General features: G+C 35.4%; 1 protein-coding gene across 1 annotated transcript in view; it reads right to left on the bottom strand.

Moving 5' to 3' along the window:
- Window positions 1–23812, bottom strand: part of ITPR2 (inositol 1,4,5-trisphosphate receptor type 2) — a 496128-nt gene that overhangs the window by 206648 nt on the left and 265668 nt on the right. Inside the window, exons 35-37 of the mRNA XM_008058785.2 lie at window positions 11644–11834; window positions 6990–7132; window positions 3286–3394 (exon numbers count right to left, since the gene is read on the bottom strand). Coding sequence (XP_008056976.1) covers window positions 3286–3394; window positions 6990–7132; window positions 11644–11834 — 443 coding nt within the window. The remainder of the gene's footprint in view (window positions 1–3285; window positions 3395–6989; window positions 7133–11643; window positions 11835–23812) is intronic.

A 23812-nucleotide genomic window follows, 5' to 3' on the forward strand; every position in this document is an offset into this window, starting at 1 on the left:
CTAGAAAAAAACCTAGGGAAAACTCTCCTGGACATTGCTCCGGGCGAAAAATTTATGACTAAGACCTCAAAAGCACAGGCAACAAAACCAAAAATAGACAAATAGAACAAATAAAGTTGAAAAGATTTCGCATGGTAAGAAAAATAATCAACAGAGTGAAGATACAACCTATTAAATGGAAAAAAAAATTTGCAAATTATTCATTTCACAGGTGTCTAAAATCCAATATACAAGGAACTCAAACAACTCAATAAAGAAAAAAAAAACCTCATTAAAAAGAGAGTAAAAGACATGAATAGACATTTCTCAAAGGAAGACATAAAAATGGCCAACAGGTATATGAAAAAATGCTTGAAATCACTAATCATCAGAGAAATGAAAACCACAATGATATATCATCTTACCCCAGTCAGAGTGACTATTATTAAAAAGAAAAAATTAACAAATATTGGTGAGGATGTGGAGAAAAGCCTCTTATACACTATTGGTGGCAATGCAAACTAGTAGAGCCACTATGAAAAATAGTATGGAGATTTCTCAAAACTAAAAATAGAATTACCATTTGATCCACCCATTCTACTACTGAAATCAATATACAAAGGAAAAGAAATCAATATATCAAAGGAATACTTACATTTGCATGTTTATTGTAGCAATATTCACGATAGCAAAGATATGGAGTCAACCTAAGTATCCATGAATAGACAAATGGATAAAGAAAATGTGGTATATACACATAGTGGAATATTATTCAGCCATAAAAAAGAATGAAATCAGATTTTTATTTTCTTGGCTAAATGACTTCATTTCCTCAATCTTTAATATTTTCTTAGATGTTTACCTATGTTGGATACTATATTCTGTTTTATATTCTATCTGCCTATGTCTTAAAATTTGGAGCTGTAAACCTACTGGGCAAATTACACTAGCCTATCTAAACAGCAATACATAAAATTTGTAAAAATTGACTGTTATCTAAGAAATAAGAAAATTAAGTCTAAGGAAAGGAGTTTCAATTTAGGCCCTTATTCTGGCCCTTGCTGTGTGACCTTGAGCAAATCACACAAATGCTTTGAGTCTCAGTAACATCATTCAGGTCTTGGACTAAATATCCAGATACAATCTAAAGTATCATAAAAGAGAGACATGAAGTTTTCTGGATCAAATGGTAATTCTATTGAGAAAGTAATAATCACTTGCTTTAAACAATTGACAAGTATCATCCAGAAGCCCCTCGACAAAGATAACACTGGGGGTATTGAGGCTTGTTTGAATTTCAGCAAGCTATAATTCCAGATGCAGCAATGATCAGAACAGGAAAAGCCTGAGGCACATTGCAGGTGCTCTGAGTAACACAAATTTCTGGAAGCTAATGGTTGAGAAAATATGGAGTAGGAGGGATCAGAGCAGACAAATGCAGGGCCTGGAACACCCAGGCAGTGCAGAGTCCTGGAGGTTTCTGAAGGGCCTCATGATTTCTTGCCTAGACTATTACAAGAGTCCACTAGCGTGTGAACTGTACCCCTTGGCGGCCCTTGGTAAGTTGTGTCATTCATCTCAGTAAGACCTGTGCCCAGACACAATAGCCAGCATTTAATAATTGCCCACAACAAATCTGTTGGGTGACTGAATGAATGACCTGAAACTAGCCTTTGTCATTTCAGTGTTTCCCTAAGGGCTGTGTCTTGGAATATCACTCACATCATATCTCATATGAATGGAGCTCCTTGAGTCATAAAAGCAGCAGCCCTGTCTTCCCATAAGGGAGCGATTCAGTCTCAGGGAACTGTACTCCTGAAATTTTCTAGACAAGAGATCGTGAAAGCTTGAACTAGTGATAGCAGTGGGAATGGAAAGGAGAAAACAGGAGATTTATTTTAGAGTGGTTTGAGATATATTAAAAAAATACTCTTGACAAATCAAAGTAAGATCTTGGCTTCTACTTTCCTTTTGAGTAATTCAATAATAATCTGTTACATAAAAATGGAAGGCTTGCCATGATCTTCTATTAAACACAAGTCACTATTATTGTAAACCTCACCTTTTGTCAAAAAAATATATTGATCTTATTTTTCTACTTTGGAATATAGTACTTCAGTCAAAATTATACAATCTACAGCAATGCTTTGAGGAATCAGAAGAAGAAAACATAAAAATCCCAGGAACCCTCTTTGCTATTTTTTTAAAAAGCATACCACACACTTGAACTTACAGGCATTTTCTTGAGTCCTATGTCAGAGAAACATTTGCTAAAATTGCATTTTCCACCTTTATTTTGATCACAGTTTTCACAAATATGGTTTAAATGATAGAACTAATACAAAGCGGAAGGCATTTTGATTACTGAAACAAATATCTGATTCAAATGAAGTATTTTGGAGCAATGCCTCTTTAGTTAATATTCAGATTTTACTACATTTCTTTTCAACCAGAATTCATTTTTTAGAATAGTACGATGATTTTGGAATTAGATAGCATATACCTCAATTGATAAATAAAATAAAATCCTTCCAGTTATAAAATATCAGATTAGTATTTACAGAAACAGACCAAAAAGGTATTAAGGTGCATAAGTATAAACTGTGTTTGATACCTAAGATAAAAGTATAGATAGAAAGCTTTAAAAAAACTTCTCTAGATTTATATTTTATATTTAAGTGTATCACCTTGGGTATTAAACATGCTGCTAGCTATCTCTTAATGAGCACCTGAGTTGTCATTTAAAATAACAGACTGACAATTATTATCTATAAGTTGGTATTTCCCTGAAAATCAACTGTGCAATCTCAAGTTAATTTAGTTAAGAATAGAAACTGACTGCTCCATTATTAAAAATAGTGTTATTTCTATAATATTTGGAACAATATTATCAAAAAACAAACATATATGCACAACAAAAATTTAACATATGTCAAAATGCATAGACATTCTCAATATGCGGCAGAGCTTTATGCAAAATCTCAATAATGCATCTCAGTCACTCAATGTTTAAAAAGGTCATTTGGTCCACTGAAGTCATAGAAGAAAAAAATATAGATACAAGACAGAATATAATAAAACCAATAAGCCAAATATTTAGGCCACTCTAATCTTAGTTATTTCTCGATCCAAAACAAGGCATGAGAGATGAATACCATAAAAACTCAAATTATCTAATTTATCTAAGTACACACACCATTAATATATAATGAAAGCAATCACATAATTGCCTATTGCAATTCATAGGTTACAGTATTCTGGAAAACCTGCTTTATTTCCAAATACTAAAAATTAAACAAAAATTACCTCTTCCACAAAGCTGTCTTTCTTCTCTAGCATTTCTCGTAATGTCTGAAGAATTTTAATGCACAGTTTTTCTTCTTTCTCCATTAGTTTCTTTGTATGATTAATCAACCTTAAAAGAAAACATTAAGCCTTTAAAAATATTTCTCTTCAACCTAAATACAAACATAAAAGGCCATGCACTGTGTTCTGTTAGAAGTAGAGTTTTGGGATCACGATTACATAACAACTCAAGAATGGAAGCAAATGCCCATAAGCATAATTTATAACTTAGCACATATAGCTTGTGTTGTTAAAAAGCTTCAAAATGGCCCTGCGATTTATGTCTTTCGAGAGAAACAAAATGGTGTAGAATAACAGTACATGATCCAATTCCAGTGACATAAATACTTTGGGACATAACCCTCAGACAAAAGTGAGCTTTCACTAGTTAATGGCTAGTGAGTGCCTATCAAATATCAGGGTCAAGCCCAAGGACTTCCAGGAATTCTCTCAAGTCAACCTCAACTCAACGAGACAGGTTCAGACTAATTTTGCTGATGAGAAAACTGAGGCCCAGAGAGACACAGCAACTTGCCTGTGGTTACATGATTGTTAAATGGTAAGACATGGAAATGGGCTCAGATCCATCTAGCTTCAGAGCCAACATAAGCCACAAACTTATAAAAGGTATTCGTAGATCACATAATGTTTATTTGGGTTAGATCAGTGACTTTCAAGTATTTTTTTCTGTGATCAAAGTAAGAAATACCTTTCAGAAAGCAACCCAGGATATAACTACACAAGTGTAAGTATGCGAACTGACACATGTCATCCTTTCTACACAAGGTCTCCTCTAATATTCCATATTTTTTCGAACTCATTTTTCAATTAGACCTTGAACAACTCCCATAATACTATAAGAAAAGGATTGACAGTGGCAGGAAACTATCGGGGGGTGGGAGGGGCAGCGAGGGGAAGGAGGTGGGATTAACGGTAGTCAATATACAAATATTCATTGTGCAGGTACCCTTGTTGATGAGGGGGTACCTCATCAACAAGGGTACCTGCACAATGAATATTTGTATACCTAATCCTTCACTGTACCCCACAACTTCAAAATAAAATATATACATTATTAAAAAAATAAAAAATAAAAATAAATTAGTCAGTTGTCTCTACCTAAGTCAATTTAAAAATCCATAAATGGATCACATCCCACAGTTTGAAAAACACCGAGATTCTCCTTAATAAGGGAGGAGTAGATGCTCATTCGAATGGACCCTGACCAGCCACCTTAAAGTTTAACAGTCTCATTGACCCACTCTCTGCTCTCTCACTCTATGTGATATGTCGATCTGTGATTTCAAGTTCTTTCCTGGAGTCTGTTCTTCACGTCCTCCTGTACCCTCACCTGAGTCAACAGATCTCAAGAATCAGATTCACTTCAGGAAGGAGGAAGCTCCACTTAGGCCCTTGCCCTAAAATTATATTATCCAACTAAGCTCTACCAGCATGGTAACAGGCCCCTTGCATATTAATAAAGTTGGATTCTAATTTTGTTAGATAATCTTGCCAATGAAACCCTTGGCTCTTCAGAGTTGGGGAAGGGGTTGAGTGAACGCTAGAGCAAAAAACAGATATTCCTGAGTCTCAGGCCATAAATCTCTTTTCTAACGACAAAAGTAAAGGTGACATCCTTTTCCTTCAACTGGGTATAGGATGTGCCATATATTCCCGTTATCATATTACTTCTGTTTCTCTGCTCTTAGTTTATCTAATGGTGCTAAGGCTTTCATCCATCTTTGGCACAGGTTCACTCCTTACTTGATATCCTTAGTTACTTTATATCACTTTCTCATAGACTGAGATCTTCAAATTCTAGATCACTGCTGTCTAACAGAACCACCTGCAATAACAGAAATGTTCTATATTTGCGCTGTCAAATTTGGTAGCCATTAGCCACATGTGACTACCAAGTCCTTGAAATGTGGCAAATTCATTGAGGAAGTAAATTTTTATTTCATTTTATTTTGATCATTTTAAATATTAATTTAAATAGCTATATGTGGCTAGTAGCCACCATACTGGCACCCTAGTTCTTGACAAAGAATCAGCAAACCTTTTCTCTAAAGGATCAGATAGTAAATATTTTAGCCATTGTGGGCTCTACAGTCTCTGTGGCAACTAACTGATGCTTTTACAGCAGTATTAAAGCAGCCATAGACAGTACATAAATGAATGAGCATGGCTGTATTTCAATAAAACTTTATTTATAAAAATTAGTAGCAGGAACAATCTAATCAGAGGACCAGTGGTTGCCAGTCCCGTCAAGTCCAGGCTGTCAAGACTCTGGGATATTGATTTACTGAACTTAAAAACTATCAGGTTTATTACCTACTTTTTAACCATATTCTATACAGTGTTACATATTCATAGGAGTTGAAGGGTGTTTGTCAAAGATGCTTCTATATACTGAATTACTAGGTAATATCTCCACGCACAATTTTCTTTCTAATGTTCTCAGCAGTCATCATTAATACAGACACTCTGGGCCTCTTCATTTAAAAATCTTTATTAGAAGACTGGCAAGTGCCCAGACAAATACATTCTTCCCAGCCCCCTAAGATACAATGTTCATGTATCTTGCTCAAAAATCCCTGATTCTGGCCATAATAGAAAAACTTGAACTATTCTTCAACAAGATCCCTATAGTCAGTTATTCTCATCATATACTTTGTTTTCTCCACTAAAGTCCCAGCTTTAACTGGTGAAAGAAAGGAACACACTTCTTGTGTCTCCTAGACCTTCAATTTCTACCTTAGGATACCATAGTCAATGGAGGAAGCTCCTAAACCTCTTTCAGCAATATACTCAATCACACAGCCTCATCTGACTGATTTTCCATCCAGAGACGCTCCTCAGGAAATCCAAGCACCTTCTGACTGGCATCTCGAGTCTCCGTGTACTAACCTGCAGATCACTCAATGAAGAGCCTTCCCCTTAAAGACAGTCTCTCCTTTCTGGAGTTAGTTATGTTTTTTCTCACAACTGCTTATAAATGCAGATCTTTCTTGAGAATGTTTCACTTACCATGAATAAGAAAATATGCTAAGGGTAAACATATCAGCTATAATCCATCAGACAATACCACAAAAATGCTGAGAAAAATAAGTAAATGTCAGAGCTGCAGATAAGAACCATGCAGGCAGCATGTACATGTGTTGGATCAAAGTCTCTTCACCTGAAACTCACCTGGACCTCAGTTTCTCATCTCTGAAATGAGGCTGACTCCTCAATCTCTGAGGGTGTTTATGCAGATAAAACAAAATAAGTAAACACAAAGGACAAGAGTAAGACCTCAGAAAACACTGACTCCCTTTCCTATCTCCCTATGTTAACAAAAATCAGTGACTTCAAACAAGAATCTCTTAAAGGTCACATCATATAATTACAGAAATGAATGAGAACCCAAATATTATTTTGCATGACATTTGTGCCCAATACTGACATACTTCATTTTCAGTAAATTGTAGTAAAATATGATAACTTGACCTTCACAAAAGTAAAATTTCAAATGACTCAATTTAATTATTTTGGCAGTGTATTTTAACATGGATTTTAGACCTTTCACATACTTTGTGGACTATCATTATACATCAGTGGAGTAAAAAAGCACAAATGTTAGTTTAGTCACACTAGCAGAATCTCAGATTGTATTCACTTACTTGGACATGAAAGCACCACATCTGATTCTTGCATCACTACCCTCAGGGAACAGTAGTTCTGGACTGTACAGTACATCAACCAACACTGAGAATTCAGCCTGCATCATTGGGCTAAACTGTTGCTCCAGGGAGGCCACCACATCCTAAAGAGTAAAGCACAAAAGAACCCATGTGAAGGTCTAAGTCAGATTACACCTTTGAAGATAAGACATGCCTAAGAATACACGAACCAGGAATGAGACATGGGGATTTCAGAGACGATGCACCCTGACTTCCCGTGGCACCAAATATCTGTACTATCGTTGGTTTTATGTATGAATACAGCCTGGTTCTCTGTTTTAGAGATTTAATTAAAAGACAAGGGAGGGGTGGGTAGCTATAAGATTTCTAAGTTATAAGATGCTAATGTATGTGCCCCATGATATCCATGATTATAATGGAAATGTTCATTAAATTACAATAAATTCATTACATTAGAATAAATTGGGGGCATACTAGGCAAGCAGTTAGAAAAAGATTTCTTATGTTCACTGATTATCCAGAGCTAATCATTTCTTCCAGTGATGGCTCTTCACTGAAATATTACTTATAAACAGTATTAGTACTACACAGTGGTTCAATGACATTCAGTAAAATTTCAAATTGCATTTTGGGATAGACCCTATTGGTCACCTACTCAACAGCCTTTCTTTATTCTCTTCCTTGCTAACAGATTCCCAAAGTTGTTTCAGCATCACACAGCAACATTCTCAGGGAGAGGAGCTCCCTCAGTTTAGGGTCAAGGTTGATTAGTTTAAGCCAGGTATGGTTATTCCATTTCCTCCTCTAGCAATAGGTCTAGGCATGATTATGTGACACAGTCCCAGTCAGTAAAACATCAGGTGAAGTCTGCTGAGTTGGGCATGTGTTGGGGGTGAGAAGATTCTTTCAAAACCACCTATAGCTCTGATGACAGCTTGAGGGTGTGCATCCAAAATCACACTTCTTGTGACCCTAGATCAGCTTTAAGCTGAATGCCAATAGACCTTGGGCTCTAGGGGCCCTGACCTAAGTCAGGTGGCTGAACTAACCAAACTCGGGGAGAGCTACAACTTCAGGTTTCTTGCTATGTGAAACAATATGGTCATTACTATTTAAGACACTTTTAGTTGAATATTGTGTCAATTAAAGCTGAAAGCATCTTAATTGATGTGTTTCTAAAATGAACTGTAGCCAACGATAATTTCTTGAACTTTCTTTAATGGTAAAAGCATTCCCTTTTTGTTTTTAAATTATGTTAGAAGACAAAAAAAAATCTTCTCACATAAAGCAGCAATTTATTCTCCCCAAAAATATAGCTATCATATTTTATTAAGCAGAAAACTGCCAATTGCTTATTGCTACTCGTAGCTAGAAAAGCCCAGATGGAGATATCACCCTCTTGCTTTCTTATGGCAAGATTTCAGGAGTTAACTTGTGCTTAACACTTTCCCTATCTACTTCAACTACTTTAAATAGGCTATCTGAGAGATTTCTGCAACAGTTAAAAATAATACCAGAAAAAAAAATAAGGCTACTTGGAAGGCTGAGACGGAAGGATCACCGGAGCCCAGCAGGTCGAGGTTGCGGTGGCTGGGAGCGGACACTGCACTCCAGTCTGGGTAACAGAGTGAGACTCCAACTCAAAAAAAATAAAAAAATAAAAAAATAAGAAAAAGGGAAAAACTAGATATTATATAAAAAGAGGAAAGAGAGTATACTGATCAAACAGTACAATATTTAATGTCACTAAATTGTTCCTGTTTTTTCAGATGACCTCTCCTTTATTTCATTTACTAAACAAATGATGTTCAAGCTGCTATGATGTGAATTCTGTCTTTATCTCTTATTTTGATTATGAGCCAACTATGCAACCTCTGAAGTCACTGTTTGCCAGAGTGAAAGCTTGGTATAATGATATAATTAGCAATCATGTGAGCTTTCTGTGAGGATTCAAAGGTAAGTGCACAGAACAGCCTCTAACACACACTGGCCACGCATCCCGCATAAATGCTTATAATTATTATTGAGCACAAGTTAGCTGCAATCATCACTCAAACTTGGTGGTTACCTGTCCGTCCTCATCTTATTCAATCACTGCAAAGCATTTTACACACTGGTTTCTACTCTTTGATACACTTTCTGCTATTGGCTTCTGTGACATCACACTTTATTGTCCATCCATGTCTTTACCATTCTTTCAATTCCTGATAGCTTCTGGTCCTGCAAGACTTGGTACCTGGTAAGAACCTATTCCCTGATTCATGGACTTCTTGCTGTGTCCTCACATGATAGAAGGGCTGAATGAGCTTCCATTGGCCTATTTTATAGGGGCACTAATCCCATTCATGAGGGTTTGATCCTTATGACCAGATCAATTCCCAGAGGCCCCACCTCCTAAAACCATCAGCTTGGGGTCAGAATTTCAACATATGAATGGGGAGTCACAAATATTCAGACCACAGCACCATGTAAGTCTCTATATGATTTGGCCCCTTATCTCATATTTTCCTCCTTTAATCATTAAATTCCTGTCCCAATGGGCTTCTCTTGGTTTTTCAAAACCATCAGCCTCATTCCTGCCTAGCACCTTTGCAGTTACTGTTCCCTACCCATAAAACTCTCTGTCCTCAAATCTTTAAATAGATTATTCCTCTTCATTATTCAAGTCTCAACTCAAATATCACCTTGATAAAGAGGAACGCCCTAATTACAGGATCATTCTCCCTCCCAATAATTCTCCACCATGTTGTTTCCCTGCTTTATTTTAGTCATAGCAGTTTTAATTATCTATCATTTTACTTATTTGATGAATTAAAATGTATGTCCCATGAAAGCAAAAACCCCATGGCTCTATCTCCAGCATTTAACACAGTGGCGAGTATAGAATTTTCACTAAATAAATATTTATTGAATAAATGTCTATCCCTATGCTAAAAGAAGCTTAAGACACACCCTCTCTATGCTGGTTGACACTATCTGCCTCTCTGAAATGTTCTACTTTCTTGGTGCTCCTTACCGTGGAACTTCCTTCTTTCTAACCCTGACTTTCTTTTCACTCATTGTTGGCCCTTCTGTCATTCTTAGACTCTCACAAGGTATTCTATTTTTTTTCTATCTCTTATTCTCTCTTTCAGCAATAACAACCACTATAATTGCTCCAACTACTGTCTCCAAATGTAGATTTAACTTCCAACATATACAGCAGCCTGAGCCTAATTCCGTGCATTTTCAGTAACCATAGCCATTGCCCTCCTATTGTGTCCTCTCCTCCTCTCTACTATACTCTTACAATGAAAAAAGTTTTAACAATATCCCCTAGCCTTCAATCATCAGGCCTCTTAAACTCATCTTATGCCTTTTCTCTACCTCCATCTAAGAACCTCCAGGTCTGCTGACACTGCCTTCATTAGTGTTGCTTGTTTCTTCATTTTACTCATACCACCAAGTGGCTAATGACCTTAAATAACTCCTTACTAATCTGCTTTCCTCTAGTCTCTTACTGATAATTCTATCCTGCAAACCAATAACTGCTTAACCGTTTATGATAGCATTTTCCCCAAAATTTTTAATGACTCATACCCATTGAGCTTCTCATGCTCTCTGAATCTAACTTGTTCTTTTAATTTCATATAAAATGCATCTACTTGTGACCTCATGGTATTTATTTCTGTTCATGTGCTGACTATACATCAAACCAGAATAATTTTCTCAAACTATACTCCAATTCAACCCCATGAAATATCCTACTAATTATGTAGGCGGGAGGATGTCTATTATGGGCAGAATTGTATCCCTCAGATTTCATATGTCAAAGACCTAATTTGCGGTACCTTTGAATGTGACTCTATTTGGAGACAGAGTCTTTAAAAAAATAATTAAGATTTTTTATGATTTCACATGAGTGGGCCCTAATCCAATATGACTGGTGTCCTTATAAGAAGAGGATATTAGGACACAGACACATGCATGCACCAAGAAAGGACCATGTAAGGACACAGCGAGAAGTAGCCATCTACAAGCCAAGGAGAGAGGTCTCAGACAAAACCAGACTTGCTGACACCTTGATCTTGCAATTGTAGCATCCAGAACTATAAGAAAATAAATTGCTGCTGTTTAAGTCACCTAGTTTGTAATATCCTGTTATGGCATCCCTAGCAAACTAATATCATGTCTAATTAGTTTGTGTTAGCAAACGAATACAATGTCCAGGCCAAAAGTATTACGGAGATATTATGAAAGTAATTTGGGAGCAAAGGTGCTTGGACCATTCTGACCAAAGGATTATAAGAGAATACTGAAAAATAAATTGCAGAAAGATTATGAATCATACATAAATCTTTATGGCAAATTATTTTACCAATACTATTATTGGTATTACGATTATTATTTTGAAGTTAGGACACACTATTGTACTATCAAAACATATTAAATAGTATACATTCATTCATAAATAACAACAACTTTTGCCTGGAAGCTATGTGCTTTAAAAGGGTAGTGGTAGTAGAGAGTTGTAAGGTCAATCTGATCCCCAAACTAGACTTTTATTAACTTCAACTATACTTTATTTGTATGACTACAGATTTTAAAATTGCAATTTAGAAAATATTAATATCATTTTATGCTCTTGTTGTACCTGTAATTTTTCAATAATATTCCTATAATCCCAAGCAGGCCCTCCAAGAGCTTCCTTAAAGCGTGGCCCAGAGCGAGCTGAAAGTCTCCAACCCATGGCTGCTCTCTGCACCATATTGGAATGGCTCTTCATGAAAAGAGTATTAACTTGGCTATCCAAATCCACTGGAATGGCAATTCCACGATTTTTGGCTGCAAAAGAAAGATTTAAAATATTTCTCTCTTAATTTGAAGTTTCTTATGCATTATTTAATCTTATAAACATAAAAGAAAAAAGTATCAAATCTTTAAACTCTGCCATCAAATTGTTTTATATAACTGTAAAAGCTTTTAACCTGAAAGTATTTCCATTCTTAAGACCAATTAGTAAAGTGGGCTCATTAAACATTCAAGAATGCATTTGATTTCTTAAGGATTAATGTTTGAAATGTACTTCATACAGCATCAATACAGAAAAGCACTGTATAACAACAATGCAAATTTTTACTTTCCCAGATGCCAAAGAAAATAAAAAAGTAGACAAAAAACATATGATAAAATTCTGCCAATCTGCTAATTAATGTAATCAGTGTTTATATGTACACACATGTGCACATGTATGCACACATAAAATTCTATGTGGTAAGATATTTAAGAATAGAAATTAAAAGTTGAAGAGTATAAAAAATCTGCATTAGAAGATTACACATCTTAGTTCACGTCCCTCTTTCAGAGACCCACTGAAAAATCTATTTTAATAGACATATCACATCAATGCTGAAAAATGAGAAAGCTTATCACAAGAAAAACAGAAATGTTGAGGCATTTTTGCAAGATAGAATGATGATGGGATTAGTACATCAGAGAAAGAAGAGAAGAAATGCCCCACAAGAGACTGGAGTTAGAACAGGTCTTCCCAGGTGCACGGTTAACCAAAACAAAGTATGGCATGGGGTATGGAGGAGTCATCTAGGTAACTCATCACAGAATAACATAGCTGAATAGCTAGGAAGTTAAGCCCCTCCTCCTTTTAACTAGCGTAAAAGAGAGGATGGCAACTGTCATTTTTACCCAGAGGATAAAGTCAGAGAAATGCAGAAATGTTCTTTCAAGAAAGTAGAATACCTGACTGGACACACAAGTGCCAAATAAAGGTGTTAGAACTTGATAGAGAAGCAGAAGAGAGCTTAAAGTAACTCCAAAGACCATTAAATAGCGGTCCAAAAGAGCAGAGAGGGAAGTAGCACCAGCAGGGAGAGAAAAAATATTAAAGTGTCCAGCCCCTGAGCAAAGCCCTCTCTTATTTTAAAATTTGCTGGTGTTCCTAATCTGTCTTCTGCTACACACCTGCACACACACACACACACACACACACACACACACATACACACACCCTAAAGGAAAGTCTACATATCATTTGTTCAGCCTTCAGTCCCTCACACAGACCTACAGCCCAGCCCCGTCATTGATACAAGAATTCTAGAAGAGAAAATGATCCTCAAAACTGCAGTAGAAACCCAAGCCAATCATTACAGACCTTTATAATTATAAATATACCACCAAGGATCACATGGAAAATCAAAAGTTTTAAGAATAACTGACCCCAGTAAAAACAGAGATGATTCAAGAAAAAGCAAATAATAATAATAATTATTATTATTATATTATTATTATCATCCTCAGAGAATTTGAGTATATACTGTATCCAAAAAATGGTAAAATAAAAAAGACATCGTAGAAATTAAAATGCGATTGCATAAATAACATATCAAAAATTGACTGAAAAAGAAAGGATAGGAACAAAGTTGGTAATCTGGAAAAGGAAGTCATAGGATCTTCTAGAACATAAAGCATAAAAGATCAAAAGGGAAATAAAATAGAGAGATTATGAAATAGAGCCAATGCAAAAAGTTAAATATCTAACAAATATAAGTTCCAAAAAGAAACAGCAGCAGACACAATGAAAGGGAATAAATTAACAAGATAACAGAAGACGATTTATTAAAGCTGAAGACAAATGTAAGTCTCCAAATTGAAAGAATTCACTGTGTGTTAAGTAGAGTTAAGTAAGCACATTGGCCATATTCTGGTAAAACTTTAGATTGCTGCTGTGGGTTGAATTACATCCCCTCAAAGTGTATGCTGAATTCCTCATCATCAATTCCTATGATGTAACCTTATTTGGAAATAGGATCTTTGCAGATGTAATCAAGTTAAGTTGAGGTCGCACTGAATTGGAGTGGGACCCCACTGCAATTCAACTAGTGCCCTTATATGAAGGGGAGAAGAGACACAAAGAAACATCAGGAGGAAGAACATCATGAGAAGATGAAGGCAGTGATTTATGCCAAGGAATGCTGAACATTGTTGGTAAACACAAGAAGCTAAGAGAAAGTTATTCTTACAGATTCTTTCTGTAGCCTTCAGAGAAAGCATGGTGCTGCTGACTCTTTGATTTCAGACTTCTAGTATCCAGACTGTGAGACAGTAAATTTCGGTTGTTTTAAGTCACTCAGTTATGGCAATTTGTTATGGCTCACAATAGAAACTAACACAAATAACAACAGTACAGAGAAACTCTCAAGAAATTCCAGAGAGAAAAGAGGATTACTAAAAAAATCTGATTGGCATTAGACTTATCATCAGTAGCATTGAATGCCAGAAGACAGTAAAATAATACCTTTGTAGATGGACAGAAAGTTTTGAAACTAGGAGTTTATGTCTAGACTGAAAATGATTCCCAAATAAAACATTCCAGAATATGCAAAAGCTCATACTTTTTTCTCTGAACCCCCTATGAAAAAAACACTCCGAAAAATGAGAAAGGAATTCAAGAAAATGTCAACGTGAATACAGTAAACCATGGCAACTGAGTATGAACCTGAAGAAGAAAATAAAGCTAGAAACAAATAAAAGAAGATCTATGAGATATTAATGGTCGGGAAATTCTCTTCTAGTTGGAAAAGTTTCAATATCATAGCATTATATTTTTGTCTCAAATGGTTGCACAGTGGAAAATAGTTGCACATCATAATTTGTAAGCTCTGATAACTAATTTTTAATGTTTATCAGCCTATATAAGAAGCGTTAATTATATTTCAAGACAGAATACAAATGTCACAAATCATAACAATGAAAAACCAATAATATATCAAGCAAAAATTAGAATATAGTATGAAAAAAGAGACAAAAGTGAAGAAAATATGTTAATTTCTTATTTTCCAGAGTATGGAGCATATAGATATTATTTAGAGCTATTAATTAAAGAAGCAGAGATATAAAAATCATATTTAAAATTATAATAATAGTCACCAGAAGACTTATTTGAGCAAATAAAACTGGAAGGAATTAAAAAGAAACTGGAGACAATACGTTAGATAGATAGATAGGCAGACAGACAATCTGGCTTGCTTCACATAATAATAGGAAAGCAACAGTAGTTGACTATTATTTCTGCTGGTGAAAATTCTCTGAAGCTGGAATTGTTTGAAAATAGAAAATTTTCCAGGTGCAGTGGTAGTCCCAGCTACTGTAAGGTTATAGTGCCCTATGATGGCACCTGGGCAACACAGCAAGATTCTATCTCTTAAAAAAGAAAGGGAGGGAGGGAGGGAGAGAGGAAGAAAATAGACATTTTTTGCTTCAAAAACAAAAACAAAAACAAAACCAGGTACCAATCTAAACAGGAACTCAAGCTGAAGCTTTAGGAATAACAACAGCTGTAAGGCAACTTTAAACAACCAATTGCATCACTGCCCAGATTTCCCTAGTAAATGTTTTCCTAATATTTATGGTAAGTTTCCCTTTCCCAATGCATGTAATGTCTCTGTTTGTCCTTCACACACAGCAGTGCAACTGCACTTCCGTCTCATCTGAAGGACAGACAGCCTCGACGCTGCCAGGCAGCACATAGTTTTATAAATACTTAATCCTGCACCACAATCAAATACTGGCGAGACTTTCATCCTTTTCTGGCTGCTTCACACATAAGCCAGGTTTGCTCTAAACATTCAAAAATCAAACAGAAGACAATACAGCTTTTACATTATTTTCCAAGCAACAGAAATAACAATTATAAACCTTAGTGTTGCTAAAAGCATCTTACAAGCAAGTTTCCACCGATGTTTAAACAAATGTGGGAAGGAGTTGGCCTTTATCTCCCTGTTAAGAATCAGGTACATCAGATGGAAGTGACTAGCAAATAAGTGTTGTTGGTATGAATATGACTTACACACAGAAGGGTTCAGTGAATACTTTTCTACTAACATCAGTAAAAATTTAGTTCCATGGAAGTAACTTTGTTATTAACAATGGGGTGAGTTCAGCAAAATCTCGCCCACACCCAGACTCTCCTATTAGTTGCTGCTACTACATATTTCTCGACAGCCAGCACCATGGACAACCCATGCTGAGAAGCCTTCACTATCTCACAGTCTACTGAAAGGTTTTCTGTGTGTCCCCCAGGCTATAGCACTTCAACTGGTATTATCTAGTCTCCTGTCTTAGCATCAATTACAAAATATACATTAGCTGGGTAAAATACACTGCTTTCCCATGCCTAAAGGTAATCTCTAGCCAAGAGCTAAGTCACAATTTCTAGGCAATAAAAAGAAAACTAACTGTGCAATTGGGGAAAAGAGACTTAGAGTTAAAATAAGTCAGCTGTGTAGATAATAATAAAGTTTTATTCAAGTAATTGCGAAAACATGAATAGCTCTAAAAACATGGTCAGAAATAAGAGGCTCTGCACTATCCAAAGAGTATAAATATTGATCTAGAACCAAAATCCATAATGTTAATTCAACTTTCCATTGTTTCCAAATTAAATCAGAAAAACGGCACCAAAAAATTGTGACTGAAAAGGAAAAGAATTAATTTCTTATTTCACTTCCAACCACATTAATAACTAGAACGATTTTTCTGATGCAACCAAAAACATGACCCAAACTTATCTATATTAAGCTAGAGAAATTCTGGTATATATAGTATGTCGAACTGTGAACTAGACATATTCTTGGAATTAAAGGTTATTCACAGCCCTCTCTGCCTCTCAACATGGAAGAGCTCATGAATTTACTATAGCCAGCCATCCTGGCCTGTAGCAATAACTGCAACTGTGTACTTTAATAGAAAGGGCCACATTAAAGTTTAAAATGTTCAAAAAAGAATTGTTCCTATTTCACTCCTAAATTGGAGTGAAATTGAGTTAAGGATATGTTGTCAGAGAGCATGTCTATGGAGTCCTTAAAAAACTAATAGAGGAGAGGATGGGGTTTTATCAATGCATGTATCTTTTGTAGAGCTCTGTCTAGAGATAACCAGTTCTCTAAAATGAACTCTCTTTATTCACAGGTATTTGTATTATCAGGCTAACCTTCTAATTAGGCTTAAAGATCTTTAAAATTCTCTGGATATGACAAGTTTTTGCAGTGATTTTAAGATGTAATCAAAATCTATTTCTAATTATTATTCATTGAATATTGCATATTGTATGCAATTTTTTTAATTAGATGGAATTACTGATGGTATCTGCCAGACCAAAATCTCTGAGAACACATATAATGAAGTGATAGGTGCCATGAAGAAAAATGCTTAGATAGATAAACTGACAAGTAGGGGGAAAGGCAATAGAAAGTGTAAGCATTAATTAGGAAACTTAGTTGGCTGTCAAACCCTACAATACAGGCCCATGAGAACGAGAACAGTTGGAGCAAAGGAAGGTATAATGGTGGGGGCAGCCGGTGGTACTTTTTCTATATGATGTCAAAATATTCAGGATAAATCGTGTTGAAACACTAATATTTTAAATAGAACATTAAAGATATTAAATGCATTATTCCTGTTTGACACACACAATATGCTGGATGGATTCTCAATTAGTCCTTAAATTGAATAAAGCATACAAGTTTTATGAGTTACTGATGAACTAGTATTGGCACCCCTGCCAAATCATCTGGAAAAAATAAAGTTGATTCCACACCTTATACCTTGCAACTAAATATTCTGCAGATAGCTCCAAATTTTAAACAGTAACACCAAAAACACAAACAGACAAACCAAAACCACGAAAGTTCTTCATAGGAATTTAAAAAACAGCGTATCAGACTGATCAAGCCAATTCTGAAGATGAAAGCAAACCCAAAAAGCCTAAAAGAAAATCAAAATATTCTGCATGCCAAGCAACCAATAAAAGTTCAAATGACAAATTAAGAAAAAAATGTATGACTTATAGGCAAAAAGTTCATTTCCTCAATATCTAAATGGTTATACAAATTATTCAAAAAAAAATTAGAAAAAATAAGGAAAGTACAAGTGACGGTTTACAGAAAAGGAAACAGTAATCACTTATGAAAGGTTTTTTTCCTCACTCATAGAAAAGAGAAACACACATGAAAACTATAGCAATATTTTTACTTACAAGATGGGCAAAAATCTAACACACTGCATTATCAAAAAGAATGGTATTTTTCTACATTATTGGTGAGATGCAAATTGAACAACTCTACAGAGGGCAGTATCTATCAACATTAGAATAGCCCAGAAATTCTCCTCCTAGGTGCTTAGCATATTCCTGTGTACAGAATGATTGGAAACAACATAAATATCAAACAATGGAGTTAAATTAACTCTAATATAGTCATGCAATGGGATATTATGCAACCAGTGATAACAGGGGGGATATTTATTCATTTATTTTATTCTGTAGTAAATATACACTGAGTACCTACTGTGCTCTAAGCACTGTGTCAGGCTCCAGAACTTTGTAATGGATAAGGTACTTAGTTTTATTATGCTTTGTGGTTTCTGTGCATATTATATCCATCCCTAATGTACTGGACACTCATTGAGGGCAGGAAATATGACTTGACACACTGCATTTCCCCAGAAACTAGAATGATATTTTTCAGACAATAAGGACTCATTACAAATCAATTGAATTAATAAATAAGTGAAAATTTTATGATATTGTCCTATCTTGTAATTTATTCAAAATTTAAAAAATAATGAAGGTTTATTTAGACTACCATAATCACAGAAGTGTACAATGTCAAGCAGCACTGTATATAATCAACTACAACACCCTAAGAGAGAATAAAATAGATAAAAACATGTTTACTTAAAAAAGACACATTTCTCTTCTCAAAGGGTTAATATCTTCTACATGTTCAAATATTGAGGGAAGCAATTGGCTTGAAGATTGATGTTCATTATTCAAACCACTTGTAAAAGATATTTTACAGATTTTTCCATTTGGAAAATGTATCGTATTGCCAACAAAGTATCCAACATAATCCCCCCAAATCATTTGAAGATTATGAGACACATGCAACCAAATTCTTTTTTTTAAGTAAAATAATATGCAATTCATTCTTGAATACTTTTTCTCAAAATTTTATACTTCTACCATGTGCTGTTGTATTTTATATGAATGAGTAAACTGAGGTACAAAAATTAACCAAGTGCATTTAAAAATTCACATGGTCTTAATGGCCTTAACATTTCTCAAATTTCAATGAACACCACAGTGTACATTTATTGCAGAGGTCTCCACCCTTACCTGTTCTCATCACCAGTCTTAATTTATGTCATTGGTGGTAGAAAATGATAAAGATGTTTATACCTTGCATTCACTCCAGTTAGACCCCTTGCATGTAACGACTTTGCCTGGGAATATGCACTTATATCATTTAAGAGTTTATCTTCTAATCAATTTCAAATTCTACACAACTTAAAATAAATTGTAAAAATGGAGATAATTTATCAGTAATTTCTACAGATACAAATTATTCAAATGTACCTCAGCCTTTAAAACCTTAAGACGTTTTATTAGAAAAATCTAACAGCTTATACATGGTAAATTCATGATTGGTCATGGCTTCAATTTTAAAAGCCTATAAAGTTTAGCAGAAAAACTCAACATGACATAGTAAATTCATAATGAACCATAGCCTTAAAACACTAATGGCAATAGATAAAACTGTAGCAAACTTCTAGAGTACTGATTAAGGGAAAAGAGAAAAAATGATATATGAGGGGGGCCCCCCAAAACAGAATTTATTTATAGAAATTTATATATTTATTCTTACATGTTTAAACTTCAGTCACCTTCAAAGTATTCTACATTTAATGCAATACACCCATTAAGACACATTTTCCACTGCTCCAAACAATTTTTGAACTCATCAATTTTGAAAACTTCTGGTGCTTCTGCCATTTTTTGTTTCATCCCTTCCACACTGGCAAAATGTTTCCCTTTAAGGACTCTTTTCACCCAGAGAAACAAAAAGAAGTCGTGGGGCACTTATTCATGTAAATCACCCACCATGAAATGGGCAAATGTGTTGAAAGAATCTCCAAAAAAAATTTACCAAAACCAAGCGCAGCCTCTTAAAACAACAACAGCTGGTATATGGATACTGATGGGTTCCTAGAACACTCACCTAGCAGGGGATGCCTGTAATACAAGGTACCTACACACTAAAAGGATAATTGTGGGTTTTCTGGGATGCCCCCTTGTATAATAAGAAGTATTCTTTTTCTATTGAATTCCTCAAAACCTTTAATAACTTAATTCACTAATTCCTACCTTCTATTTTGGTTATTTGAAAATCCTAAATATTTGTTTCATGTATAGCTTGAATTACCATCTTGATCCATATTTTGTATCCTAAATGTATAAAACAAGTAACATGACTGTTTAAACTTATTTGAGGCAGTAATGCGTCACAAATGCCTGCAAGCATGTCAATCCAGAAAGGGTTCAAGTCCTGGTTTTGTGCCTGCCTCCTTGTGTGACTTTAAGCAAGCTGCCTAACCTTGATAACCTCATTTCCCCATCTATAAAATGGGGCTAAGAATTATTTCCACATTATGGAATTCATCAGACTCTCCAATACTCAATAAATGCTTGCTGCTCTCTGCAAGGCAAGTGCTGACTTAGGAAGTACTTTTGCTGATTTTTACTTTTGTATTCCGTGTACACATAAGGAAAGAAAATGTAGTATTTTTGATAATGACAGAAGAGTTGAGATCATATTCTTGGGAGCACTTTACAAATCATAAGTATTATGTAAATGCAACTATAATTGATATTCACATTTTGACAGCAGCGTGTTTACCAACTTGTAAATGCACTGAAATTTTGCTTTATAAAACTCTTGATTTTGCTACAATTTAAATATGTATGCCCTTTGTTCTCTTTAATATTATAAATGTTTACATGTTTGAACTGTGTTGAATTTTAGTGCCTCTGTGAATTTTTAAAGAGTTGCTGAAGCACAAAAGTAACTGTTCACCTGAATTGTAAAACTTCAGACAGAACCCTACCCATTGTCAAAATTTATGGGAAACCATTGTTTTGTACTAGCCTGCACAAGCCTCCAGCAGAACAGACCAAACCAGAATGGAGTCATTCATGCTAAGTGCTCATAGAAAACAATCTGAAATTGGTCAGTTGTCCAAGAAGACCAGTAGATTCACAGTAATCAATCAAAAGGGGCCTCATTTGCCATGATAAGGAAGTCCCCTCTGTTTTAACTCTTATAAAGAAAGTCACTTTGAAAAGACCAATCTGCTTCCTGTTGTTTCTGCTTTTCTTCAGCCCTTTTCTGCCTGTAAAGCAACCGAGGTGCTACTTGATTCTAGAATCGCAAATAAAAGTCAATTAGATCTTTAAACTAAATTTGTAGTAATTTTGTCTTTTGACAAGTCAAATCACCATATTTCTAATTTATAGGTTAGGGTTTCCTAAGATAGGTCTCCCAGGGAACAGGATAAAGCATAAACTTCATACTGAGAAAAACCTGGGTTTCAAACCCAACTCAACTACTTATTAATTGGGCAAGTAACTTAACCATTTTCAGCCTAAATTTCACTATTTGCAAAATACCTAGCCTATGGATTATCGTCAGTCAACAATCTGCTTAGTCAGCACCAAACCCTCTCAGGAGCCAGTCATGAATAAAGCAAAGTCCCTGATTAATAGGTTGCATTCTAATGAGGAAAGCAGACCATAAGGAAGTAATAAATAAATAAACTAACAAGATGCTTTCAAATCTGGTGAGTGCTAAGAGAAAAAATAAAATAGTATAATATAATGGGGGCAAGAAGAAGCTGAGATGCTATATATGGGAAGCTCTGGAACTGGTTACTAAGCACTTACATTTTGATCTGTGATCTGATTGACAGGAGGAAACCAAGAAGTGATAATTTGGGAGAAGAGGATCCAAACAGAGGAAACAGCACATGAGAATGCCCTAAGGTGAGGAAAAGTCTGATGGAGATGAGAGACAAAAAGACTAATGTGAGTAGAATGGATTGGGAAGGAGGACAGTGGGGAAAACGTAGAAGAGATGGAGCTTAGATGACAGAGGGCTTTGTAAATGCAATGGAGAGTTACAAGTAGGTGAGTGACACACCCTGACTTACATTCTAAGATCACTCTAATGGCTGTGCAGAGGGGAATGGTCTGCAGTGGGGAATTTGGTAAAGACACTCCTCTGTGATCCGTGTCTGATGATGGCAGATTTGAACAAGGTTGATATACAAGAGAAAGACAAGATACAGTCCAGAAGTGGAACCAACAGAGTCTGCTGTTGTGTTTAATGGGAATGAACAAAAGAGTACCATCGATACTGCTGGGTTTTAGAGGAGTACTCACTGTAAAATAGTTATTTTTAAAAGAAACCCATTCTCACCTTCAAACATTTGAAGGCAAATATTATGCTCCTCCTCAGAGTTCTTTTATTTGTCTAAATATATTTCAAATGTTTTCAACCACCCTTCAGCTGAAGTTGTTTTAGATCCTTTGACTCCCATGAGTGTTCACTTTGAATGTGTTTCACTTTGGTTCCATGACCAGTATCCACCAACAACCAAGAAACATGCAGTCTAATCACCACAAAGCAGAGTCTGGTTTTCACCTTCATCCCAGATCATAGCTTTCTATTAATTTCTTTTTGACAGCTACTTCGTTGTTGGTGTCCCTCAAAGTCTAATTAGAGGAGAAAAGAATAGTACTTGTGATGATATATTAGGAAGAAATGAAGACCATTAAGAAAGGTAGAAGTGGATAAAGGGAACCCAGATCTTATAGAAGTCAAGATGGCTTTGATGGAGGAATTTGAATCAAAAAAAATTTTTTGAGTAATGAAAAAGATGCCTAGAGGTGGCAAACATGGAAAGTGGAGAGAGTTACAGTGTGAGCCACACTCAGGCACAATAGTTCAGTTTCAAGTAGAACATGTGGGAACTAGTGACCAATGGGACAGAAAAGGAAGATAAAACTGTGCTAGGGAGCCATGTATGTTGCACTTAGGAATCTCATCTTTACCTTTTAGACAAAGGAATGTCAGTGAAGTTTGGGAGTTTTAGGGTGATATTTTTAAACTAATAGAGAGTTTCACTTCAGAAAGATTATTTTGGTAGCAAATTTATTTAAGTGAGGAAAGACATAAGGAAAAAACATTGATTTCCTGCCATAGTCCAACAGGAAGGTAGTAAGGGGCTGAAAGACCATGATGGAGGAAAAAGAAGGAGAGAAACAAATGCCAAGGGATAGGGGGACAGACTTTCCAGAGCTTTAGTAACTGTTCAGATGGAAGAGACCCACAGAGAAAGTGAAGAAAACATGACTTGTCACATAGACAAAACTGAGATTTCATACAGAAACATCACTCTTCAATTATCCAGATTATAGGTTTGGATATAATTATTTTTAGACTTGTTGTGCATGTCTTTATAGCATTCAAGAGAAACTAAAATTTCCTGTTAAACCATAATATTTTGGCCAGTATAGGAAATGGTAGGAGATTAAATCTGATAACTTAAAAATAAAAGTTATATTTAGATTAATAGAGTTTCAGTGACTATTTTAAACTCCCAGAGCTCTGCTACCCTGTGCAAGGATAAATTTGACTACACAGTGCATAGCACTGAAGTCAGAGTTCAGGTAGTAAGCACAACATAGGATCTCCCATCTCCCTTGTGGCTCAAATGTCTTCATCTCAATTTTTCAGTGTTGTAAATAGCATGCCTTCTATACTCTGTGTTGAGTCAATTGGTATTTCTCCCATTACATTTGCAAGAAGAGGAGGAGGAGAAGAGAAAGAAGAAAAAAAGAAGGAAGATTGCCTGATAATGCAAAATACAGAAATATACTTGGCAGCTAAGGCAATATATTCCTATGTAAA

The sequence above is a fragment of the Carlito syrichta genome, unplaced genomic scaffold (assembly GCF_000164805.1).
Source record: "Carlito syrichta isolate Samal-C Ts95f unplaced genomic scaffold, Tarsius_syrichta-2.0.1 Scaffold303626, whole genome shotgun sequence".
In the NCBI taxonomy this organism is placed as follows: Eukaryota; Metazoa; Chordata; class Mammalia; order Primates; family Tarsiidae; genus Carlito; species Carlito syrichta.